General features: G+C 42.5%; 1 protein-coding gene across 2 annotated transcripts in view; it reads right to left on the bottom strand.

Annotated features, from left to right (window-relative positions):
• LOC143287026 (bridge-like lipid transfer protein family member 3B) overlaps positions 1-12,584 on the bottom strand; it is an 83,526-nt gene that overhangs the window by 44,154 nt on the left and 26,788 nt on the right. For both annotated transcript variants that reach the window (XM_076595038.1, XM_076595039.1), the window contains exons 7-9: positions 10,454-10,617; positions 3,358-3,538; positions 889-978 (exon numbers count right to left, since the gene is read on the bottom strand). In XM_076595038.1, coding sequence (XP_076451153.1) covers positions 889-978; positions 3,358-3,538; positions 10,454-10,617 — 435 coding nt within the window. The remainder of the gene's footprint in view (positions 1-888; positions 979-3,357; positions 3,539-10,453; positions 10,618-12,584) is intronic.

Here is a 12,584-nt window from a genome sequence, read left to right as displayed (position 1 = left end):
GATGTCTGTGTTCTACAGGACAACAGGTAAGAGGTGTGATGTCTGTGTTCTACAGGACAACAGGTAAGACATGTGATGTCTGTGTTCTACAGGACAACAGGTAAGAGGTGTGATGTCTGTGTTCTACAGGACAACAGGTAAGACATGTGATGTCTGTGTTCTACAGGACAACAGGTAAGACATGTGATGTCTGTGTTCTACAGGACAACAGGTAAGAGGTGTGATGTCTGTGTTCTACAGGACAACAGGTAAGACATGTGATGTCTGTGTTCTGCAGGACAACAGGTAAGACATGTGATGTCTGTGTTCTACAGGACAACAGGTAAGAGGTGTGATGTCTGTGTTCTACATGACAACAGGTAAGAGGTGTGATGTCTGTGTTCTACAGGACAACAGGTAAGAGGTGTGATGTCTGTGTTCTACAGGACAACAGGTAAGACATGTGATGTCTGTGTTCTACAGGACAACAGGTAAGAGGTGTGATGTCTGTGTTCTACAGGACAACAGTTAAGACATGTGATGTCTGTGTTCTACAGGACAACAGGTAAGAGGTGTGATGTCTGTGTTCTACAGGACAACAGGTAAGAGGTGTGATGTCTGTGTTCTACAGGACAACAGGTAAGACATGTGATGTCTGTGTTCTACAGGACAACAGGTAAGAGGTGTGATGTCTGTGTTCTACAGGACAACAGGTAAGAGGTGTGATGTCTGTGTTCTACAGGACAACAGGTAAGAGGTGTGATGTCTGTGTTCTACAGGACAACAGGTAAGAGGTGTGATGTCTGTGTTCTACAGGACAACAGGTAAGAGGTGTGATGTCTGTGTTCTACAGGACAACAGGTAAGAGGTGCTCTGTGGGGTGCGTCACCTGACTGCCGGAGCACTGACCTGCAGGATGGAAGGGGTAGAAGTCGAAGGAGAGACGATAGAAGGTGATCTGCATGGATCCATTGCTGATGTCCCAGTGCCTCTGGGGATCTGTGACAAACATCACACAGGTCAAGTCACTGAGGTGGACAAGTGTTCACAGGGTGATCTGTAAGCCAACATCACACAGGTCAAGTCACTGAGGGGGACAAGTGTTCACAGGGTGATCTGTAAGCCAACATCAATCACAGGGTGATCTGTAAGCCAACATCACACAGGTCAAGTCACTGAGGGGGACAAGTGTTCACAGGGTGATCTGTAAGCCAACATCACACAGGTCAAGTCACTGAGGGGTGTTCTCTGAGTGATCAGGATTTCATTCAACATTACCTTACCCTCTGTTACCTCGCATTCACACACACTCACATGCACACAAACACATCCACAAGCAAGCATGCATGCACATACACATGCTCATACACACATTCACTCGCAAACACACACAAACACACATGCACACTCTCACACACACATACACACATTCACTCACACACACTCACAATCACACACACACACAATCACACACACACAAACACACACAAACACACACATGTACACACACTCTCTCTCACACACACACACACCACCCTCTCTCTCTCTCTCTCTCTGTGTGTTTTCTTATGCATTTGGGATCTTTATCTTCCACATAGACTCCTATGTACACACACATGTGTGAGTGTGTGTTTGTGTGCCGCACGCAGCTAGAGTATACACATCTGTGTGTGTCTATGTGTGTTTTCACGGTCAAACTGAGGTCACGTGAGAAAATTATAGTACACACATACCCACACTTTTTTTTTTTTTAAGTGCACTCATTGTAATAAGAATCTGATCTGATCAAAACAACGTATTTCTCTCTGAGATCTAGTAACCTATAATGTTTGGCACACGAGTTTGTTGGATCAACACTGATGAAAAACAGGACTTCAATTTTCAGAATGGACTAAGTTAAGACAGTGGCGCTAAATTTGTTCAGATTTCATAGGTGGATACACTGGCAGAAGGTTTGCAACAGCCATGGTCGGCGACAAGACCATACGATATGCCTGGGTTTTTTCACTGATTTGATGCCCACATTACTTAGACTTTTACAGACTTGTTGACGCCATTCTGTTGAAAAGAATTTGCACCATTTCTTGGTGGCTGAAAAACATGGATCAGTGTACTGAACCAGCGCACAAGTTCAGTTTCTCATGGATTGCAGGATTCACCCTACCCCCCACCCCTAAATTTCATAATCCAGATTTTTTTTTAAATCAAGAAAATTGCAATTTTGTAATCAGGATTGGAATTGGGAAAAATTCTGGAAATTTTGTAATGGTTGGCAGCTGTGTTATTATGATTATCATCATTATCATGATCATCAAACTGTGTTATTATGATTATCATCATTATCATGATCATCAAACTGTGTTATTATGATTATCATCATTGTCCTGATCATCAAACTGTGTTATTATGATTATCATCATTGTCCTGATCATCAAACTGTGTTATTATGATTATCATCATTGTCCTGATCATCAAACTGTGTTATTATGATTATCATCATTGTCCTGATCATCAAACTGTGTTATTATGATTATCATCATTGTCCTGATCATCAAACTGTGTTATTATGATTATCATCATTGTCCTGATCATCAAACTGTGTTATTATGATTATCATCATTGTCCTGATCATCAAACTGTGTTATTATGATTATCATCATTGTCCTGATCATCAAACTGTGTTATTATGATTATCATCATTGTCCTGATCATCAAACTGTGTTATTATGATTATCATCATTGTCCTGATCATCAAACTGTGTTATTATGATTATCATCATTGTCCTGATCATCAAACTGTGTTATTATGATTATCATCATTGTCCTGATCATCAAACTGTGTTATTATGATTATCATCATTGTCCTGATCATCAAACTGTGTTATTATGATTATCATCATTGTCCTGATCATCAAACTGTGTTATTATGATTATCATCATTGTCCTGATCATCAAACTGTGTTATTATGATTATCATCATTGTCCTGATCATCAAACTGTGTTATTATGATTATCATCATTGTCCTGATCATCAAACTGTGTTATTATGATTATCATCATTGTCCTGATCATCAAACTGTGTTATTATGATTATCATCATTGTCCTGATCATCAAACTGTGTTATTATGATTATCATCATTGTCCTGATCATCAAACTGTGTTATTATGATTATCATCATTGTCCTGATCATCAAACTGTGTTATTATGATTATCATCATTGTCCTGATCATCAAACTGTGTTATTATGATTATCATCATTGTCCTGATCATCAAACTGTGTTATTATGATTATCATCATTGTCCTGATCATCAAACTGTGTTATTATGATTATCATCATTGTCCTGATCATCAAACAAAGCAGACTGACTGACTGACCGGACGCGGTGGCAGTGTCATCACACAGGTGAAGATCAAAGCGGCTGGTGACCAGGTGGTAGGACGTGGTGGCCACGTCAAAGCGGCTGAACAGCTTGGCAACAGACGAGCTGCTGGAAGACTCCTGGGGTCGGGGCTGCTGCTGCTGCTGTGCCTGGGGCTGCACCCCAATGCCTTGCCTCTGTAATACATCACACACTGCCTCTGTAATACATCACACACTGCCTCTGTAATACATCACACACTGCCTCTGTAATACATCACACACTGCCTCTGTAATACATCACACACTGCCTCTGTAATACATCACACACTGCCTCTGTAATACATCACACATTGCCGCTGTAATACATCACACACTGCCTCTGTAATACATCATACACTGCCTCTGTAATACATCACACATTGCCGCTGTAATACATCACACACTGCCTCTGTAATACATCACACACTGCCTCTGTAATACATCATACACTGCCTCTGTAATACATCATACACTGCCTCTGTAATACATCATACACTGCCTCTGTAATACATCACACACTGCCTCTGTAATACATCACACACTGCCTCTGTAATACATCATACACTGCCTCTGTAATACATCACCCATTGCCTCCGTAATACATCACACACTGCCTCTGTAATACATCACACATTGCCTCTGATAGTACATCATATCATACTGTTGGGGACACCTTACCTCTGATAGTACATCATATCATACTGTTGGGGACACCTTACCTCTGTGACAGTACATCATATCATACTGTTGGGGACACCTTACCTCTGATAGTACATCATATCATACTGTTGGGGACACCTTACCTCTGTGACAGTACATCATATCATACTGTTGGGGACACCTTACCTCTGATAGTACATCATATCATACTGTTGGGGACACCTTACCTCTGTGACAGTACATCATATCATACTGTTGGGGACACCTTACCTCTGTGACAGTACATCATATCATACTGTTGGGGACACCTTACCTCTGTGACAGTACATCATATCATACTGTTGGGGACACCTTACCTCTGATAGTACATCATATCATACTGTTGGGGACACCTTACCTCTGTGACAGTACATCATATCATACTGTTGGGGACACCTTACCTCTGACAGTACATCATATTATACTGTTGGGGACACCTTACCTCTGTGACAGTACATCATATCATACTGTTGGGAACACCTTACCTCTGATAGTACATCATATCATACTGTTGGGGACACCTTACCTCTGATAGTACATCATATCATACTGTTGGGGACACCTTACCTCTGTGACAGTACATCATATCATACTGTTGGGAACACCTTACCTCTGATAGTACATCATATCATGCTGTTGGGGACACCTTACCTCTGATAGTACATCATATCATACTGTTGGGGACACCTTACCTCTGTGACAGTAAATCATATCATACTGTTGGGGACACCTTACCTCTGATAGTACATCATATCATACTGTTGGGGACACCTTACCTCTGACAGTACATCATATCATACTGTTGGGGACACCTTACCTCTGATAGTACATCATATCATACTGTTGGGGACACCTTACCTCTGTGACAGTACATCATATCATACTGTTGGGGACACCTTACCTCTGACAGTACATCATATCATACTGTTGGGGACACCTTACCTCTGTGACAATACATCATATCATACTGTTGGGGACACCTTACCTCTGATAGTACATCATATCATACTGTTGGGGACACCTTACCTCTGATAGTACATCATATCATACTGTTGGGGACACCTTACCTCTGTGACAGTAAATCATATCATACTGTTGGGGACACCTTACCTCTGTGACAATACATCATATCATACTGTTGGGGACACCTTGCCTCTGATAGTACATCATATCATACTGTTGGGGACACCTTACCTCTGTGACAGTAAATCATATCATACTGTTGGGGACACCTTACCTCTGATAGTACATCATATCATACTGTTGGGGACACCTTACCTCTGTGACAGTACATCATATCATACTGTTGGGGACACCTTACCTCTGATAGTACATCATATCATACTGTTGGGGACACCTTACCTCTGATAGTACATCATATCATACTGTTGGGGACACCTTACCTCTGATAGTACATCATATCATACTGTTGGGGACACCTTACCTCTGTGACAGTACATCATATCATACTGTTGGGGACACCTTACCTCTGTGACAGTACATCATATCATACTGTTGGGGACACCTTACCTCTGACAGTACATCATATCATACTGTTGGGGACACCTTACCTCTGACAGTACATCATATCATGCTGTTGGTGACACCTTACCTCTGTGACAGTACATCATATCATACTGTTGGGGACACCTTACCTCTGTGACAGTACATCATATCATACTGTTGGGGACACCTTACCTCTGACAGTACATCATATCATACTGTTGGGGACACCTTACCTCTGACAGTACATCATATCATGCTGTTGGTGACACCTTACCTCTGTGACAGTACATCATATCATACTGTTGGGGACACCTTACCTCTGTGACAGTACATCATATCATGCTGTTGGGGACACCTTACCTCTGATAGTACATCATATCATACTGTTGGGGACACCTTACCTCTGATAGTACATCATATCATACTGTTGGGGACACCTTACCTCTGATAGTACATCATATCATGCTGTTGGGGACACCTTACCTCTGATAGTACATCATATCATACTGTTGGGGACACCTTGCCTCTGATAGTACATCATATCATACTGTTGGGGACACCTTGCCTCTGATAGTACATCATATCATACTGTTGGGGACACCTTACCTCTGATAGTACATCATATCATACTGTTGGGGACACCTTACCTCTGTGACAGTACATCATATCATACTGTTGGGGACACCTTACCTCTGATAGTACATCATATCATACTGTTGGGGACACCTTACCTCTGATAGTACATCATATCATACTGTTGGGGACACCTTACCTCTGATAGTACATCATATCATACTGTTGGGGACACCTTACCTCTGTGACAGTACATCATATCATACTGTTGGGGACACCTTACCTCTGATAGTACATCATATCATACTGTTGGGGACACCTTACCTCTGTGACAGTACATCATATCATACTGTTGGGGACACCTTACCTCTGATAGTACATCATATCATACTGTTGGGGACACCTTACCTCTGTGACAGTACATCATATCATACTGTTGGGGACGCCTTGCCTCTGATAGTACATCATATCATGCTGTTGGGGACACCTTACCTCTGATAGTACATCATATCATACTGTTGGGGACACCTTACCTCTGATAGTACATCATATCATACTGTTGGGGACACCTTACCTCTGTGACAGTACATCATATCATACTGTTGGGGACACCTTACCTCTGTGACAGTACATCATATCATACTGTTGGGGACACCTTACCTCTGACAGTACATCATATCATACTGTTGGGGACACCTTACCTCTGATAGTACATCATATCATACTGTTGGGGACACCTTACCTCTGTGACAGTACATCATATCATACTGTTGGGGACACCTTGCCTCTGATAGTACATCATATCATACTGTTGGGGATGCCTTACCTCTGTGACAATACATCATATCATACTGTTGGGGACACCTTACCTCTGTGACAGTACATCATATCATACTGTTGGGGATGCCTTACCTCTGATAGTACATCATATCATACTGTTGGGGACACCTTACCTCTGTGACAGTACATCATATCATACTGTTGGGGACACCTTACCTCTGATAGTACATCATATCATACTGTTGGGGATGCCTTACCTCTGATAGTACATCATATCATACTGTTGGGGACACCTTACCTCTGTGACAGTACATCATATCATACTGTTGGGGACACCTTACCTCTGATAGTACATCATATCATACTGTTGGGGACACCTTACCTCTGTGACAGTACATCATATCATACTGTTGGGGACACCTTACCTCTGATAGTACATCATATCATACTGTTGGGGACACCTTACCTCTGTGACAGTACATCATATCATACTGTTGGGGACACCTTACCTCTGATAGTACATCATATCATACTGTTGGGGACACCTTACCTCTGTGACAGTACATCATATCATACTGTTGGGAACACCTTACCTCTGATAGTACATCATATCATACTGTTGGGGACACCTTACCTCTGTGACAGTACATCATATCATACTGTTGGGGACACCTTACCTCTGTGACAGTACATCATATCATACTGTTGGGGACACCTTACCTCTGTGACAGTACATCATATCATACTGTTGGGGACACCTTACCTCTGTGACAGTACATCATATCATACTGTTGGGGACACCTTACCTCTGATAGTACATCATATCATACTGTTGGGGACGCCTTACCTCTGATAGTACATCATATCATACTGTTGGGGACACCTTACCTCTGTGACAGTACATCATATCATACTGTTGGGGACACCTTACCTCTGATAGTACATCATATCATACTGTTGGGGACACCTTACCTCTGTGACAGTACATCATATCATACTGTTGGGGACACCTTACCTCTGATAGTACATCATATCATACTGTTGGGGACACCTTACCTCTGATAGTACATCATATCATACTGTTGGGGACACCTTACCTCTGTGACAGTACATCATATCATACTGTTGGGGACACCTTACCTCTGATAGTACATCATATCATACTGTTGGGGACACCTTACCTCTGTGACAGTACATCATATCATACTGTTGGGGACACCTTACCTCTGTGACAGTACATCATATCATACTGTTGGGGACACCTTACCTCTGATAGTACATCATATCATACTGTTGGGGACACCTTACCTCTGTGACAGTACATCATATCATACTGTTGGGGACACCTTGCCTCTGTGACAGTACATCATATCATACTGTTGGGGACACCTTGCCTCTGTGATACATCATATCATACTGTTGGGGACACCTTACCTCTGTGACAGTACATCATACTGTTGGGGACACCTTACCTCTGTGACAGTACATCATACTGTTGGGGACACCTTACCTCTGTGACAGTACATCATACTGTTGGGGACACCTTACCTCTGATAGTACATCATATCATACTGTTGGGGACACCTTACCTCTGTGACAGTACATCATATCATACTGTTGGGGACACCTTGCCTCTGTGATACATCACACCTTGCCCCAGTGACACATTTTACCTTGCCCCAGTGACACATTATATCATGCTGTGTGCTGGGGACACCTTGCCTCTGTGACAACATCACATCATCATGTGTTGGAAACACGTCACCTCTGTGACATCACATCATGATGAATCATACTGCATCAATGTCATGACACATCATATCATGTTGCCTCTGTGCAGAAAAAGGGTGACATATTGCATCAATTCACTACAATTTAATCAACCCTTTCTACTCTCTGAAATTTGCAACACCTTCAAAACACACTGAACACAAGATTATTTTCATTACTAAACTGAGCTTCTAATTCAGCGCATCTGGGCCATTCCATGGTAAAAAGATTTATCTGGTACTGATCTCCTTTCACTGTTTCTGAAAAAATATACATAAAAAAAAAGAAAGAAAACTACTGTCAGGAAATTCCAAACTGTCTTCCAACTTCAATCCCAGTTAGTGACGGACACATCAAAACGCAATCCATGAGGGCACAAAATGCACAGAGAACAAAGAATTCGACTCATTAACAAGGCACCATACAAAGTGTACGACGTTGTGTGCAAAGGGGGACTGGGAATGAGTGACAGGGCAAGTCATGGCACTGACACAGTGCAGACAACGGAGCAGCAAGACCGAAAACAGACTGATCACCTGAGTTTTTCAGCAGCCAGTCTCTTGCTTTGCTGGCAGGAAGATAACAGAAAACAGTGACTGATCACCTGGAGTTTTTCAGCAGCCAGTCTCTTGCTTTGCTGGCAGGAAGATAACAGAAAACAGACTGATCACCTGGAGTTTTTCAGCAGCCAGTCTGGCACTGCTGGCAGGAAGATAACAGAAAACAGACTGATCACCTGGAGTTTTTCAGCAGCCAGTCTCTTGCTTTGCTGGGAGGAAGATAACAGAAAACAGTGACTGATCACCTGGAGTTTTTCAGCAGCCAGTCTGGCACTGCTGGCAGGAAGATAACAGAAAACAGACTGATCACCTGGAGTTTTTCAGCAGCCAGTCTGGCTTTGCTGGCAGGAAGATAACAGAAAACAGTGACTGATCACCTGGAGTTTTTCAGCAGCCAGTCTCTTGCTTTGCTGGCAGGAAGATAACAGAAAACAGACTGATCACCTGGAGTTTTTCAGCAGCCAGTCTGGCTTTGCTGGCAGGAAGATAACAGAAAAGAGTGACTGATCACCTGGAGTTTTTCAGCAGCCAGTCTGGCTTTGCTGGCAGGAAGATAACAGAAAAGAGTGACTGATCACCTGGAGTTTTTCAGCAGCCAGTCTGGCTTTGCTGGCAGGAAGATAACAGAAAACAGTGACTGATCACCTGGAGTTTTTCAGCAGCCAGTCTCTTGCTTTGCTGGCAGGAAGATAACAGAAAACAGACTGATCACCTGGAGTTTTTCAGCAGCCAGTCTGGCTTTGCTGGCAGGAAGATAACAGAAAACAGTGACTGGTCACCTGGAGTTTTTCAGCAGCCAGTCTGGCTTTGCTGGCAGGAAGGTAACAGAAAAGAGTGACTGATCACCTGGAGTTTTTCAGCAGCCAGTCTGGCTTTGCTGGCAGGAAGATAACAGAAAACAGTGACTGATCACCTGGAGTTTTTCAGCAGCCAGTCTGGCACTGCTGGCAGGAAGATAACAGAAAACAGTGACTGATCACCTGGAGTTTTTCAGCAGCCAGTCTCTTGCTTTGCTGGGAGGAAGATAACAGAAAACAGTGACTGATCACCTGGAGTTTTTCAGCAGCCAGTCTGGCACTGCTGGCAGGAAGATAACAGAAAACAGTGACTGATCACCTGGAGTTTTTCAGCAGCCAGTCTGGCACTGCTGGCAGGAAGATAACAGAAAACAGTGACTGATTACCTTGAGTTTTTCGGCAGCCAGTCTCTTGCTTTGCTGGGAGGATCGCTCAATGACCTCCTTCAGGGAGTTGGCGTACAGCATGGCCGCCTTCAGCTGGGTCACCGTCAGCACCCACAGCAGGTCATCCAGCAGTAAGATCACCCGTGACGACAGGATGCTGCAGTCTGTACATCAACACATCAATGCCTCAATACACACATCAATATATACATCAGTACACACATCAGTACACACATCACTCGTGACAACAGAATGCTGCAGTATGCACATCAACACATCAATACACACATCAGTATACACATCAATACACACAGCAGTACAAACAGTAATACATACATCAGTACACACATCAATACACACAGCAGTACATACATCAATACATACATCAGTACACACATCAATACACACAGCAGTACATACATCAATACATACATTAGTACACACATAAATACACACAGCAGTACATACATCAATACATACATCAGTACATACATCAATACATACATCAGTACACACATCAATACACACAACAGAACATACATCAATACATACATCAGTACACACATCAATACACACAGGAGTACATACATCAGTACACACATCAATACGTACAGCAGTACATACATCAATACACACAGCAGAACATACATCAATACATACATCAGTACACACATCAATACATACAGCAATACATACATCAATACACACAGCAGTACATACATCAATACACACATCAATACACACAGCAGTACATACATCAATACATACATCAATACACACAGCAGTACATACATCAGTACACACATCAATACACACAGCAGTAAGATCACCCATGATGACAGGATGCTACACTGCAGTCTGCACATCAACACATCAATACAATTACACACATCAATACACATATTACACACATTAATACAACAATACACACATCAGTAAAATCACCCCTGACAACAATATGCTACAGTCTGTACACATCAACACACACATCAGTACATACATCAATACAAACATTAATACACACATCACCATCATTAATACACAAAAAGTAAAATCACCCATGACAACAGGATGCTGCAGTCTCTACACATCATCAATACACATCATCAATACATTAAAACACACATCAGTAAAATCATCTGTGGCGACAATATGTTTCAGTGTGTACACATCACCGTAACCAATACACAAAAAGTAAAATCACCCCTGATTACAGGATGCTGCAGTTTCTACACATCATCAATACACACATCAGTAAAATCACCTATGATGACAGGATGCAGATGTGGTGTAGTGTATATGGATCAGTCGACACACTCTGACACCTCTTTAAAGACATTTATCTGCCAATACACAGTCCGTGAGGGATGGGTTTGACACCTCATTATGGGGGAAGGTGGCAGAATGATAAAGACATTTATCTGCCAATACACAGTCCCTGAGGTTCTGGGTTTGACACCTCATTATGGGGGAAGGTGGCAGAATGATAAAGACATTTATCTGCCAATACACAGTCCCTGAGGTTCTGGGTTTGACACCTCATTATGGGGGAAGGTGGCAGAATGATAAAGACATTTATCTGCCAATACACAGTCCCTGAGGTTCTGGGTTTGACACCTCATTATGGGGGAAGGTGGCAGAATGATGAAGACATTTATCTGCCAATACACAGTCCGTTAGGGTCTGGGTTCAAACCACAGCCTCACCCTTTTTTAACAAGTTTGACTGGTAAATCAAACTGAGCGACTTGTCATTCAGATAAGACGATAAACCGAGGTCCCATGTGCAGCGCGCACTTGGCCCACTGAAAAAGGGCCCATAGCAACGGAAGTGTTGTCCTCGCAAAATCCTGTCAAAATCCACTTTCATAGGTACATCAATATATATGCATGCACTCAAGGTCGGACTATTCACACTGGATTATGCTGTTGGACAGGCATCTGCCAAACAGATGTTGTGTGGCCTATATGGATTTGTCCAAACACTGGAACTCTTTAGTCCACATGCTGTGACACCTAAGTGAAAGTGAACCCACCTTTGAGTCGTTTCTTAAGCACCATGTGGATTCAGTGACCTCACCACTGAGTCATTTCTTGAGCATGATGCGGATACAGTGAACTCACCACTGAGT

The sequence above is a fragment of the Babylonia areolata genome, chromosome 10 (assembly GCF_041734735.1).
Source record: "Babylonia areolata isolate BAREFJ2019XMU chromosome 10, ASM4173473v1, whole genome shotgun sequence".
Classification (NCBI taxonomy): domain Eukaryota; kingdom Metazoa; phylum Mollusca; class Gastropoda; order Neogastropoda; family Buccinidae; genus Babylonia; species Babylonia areolata.
Note: the sequence above shows the minus strand (reverse complement) of the source record. Positions and strands in the feature narration are given on the sequence as shown.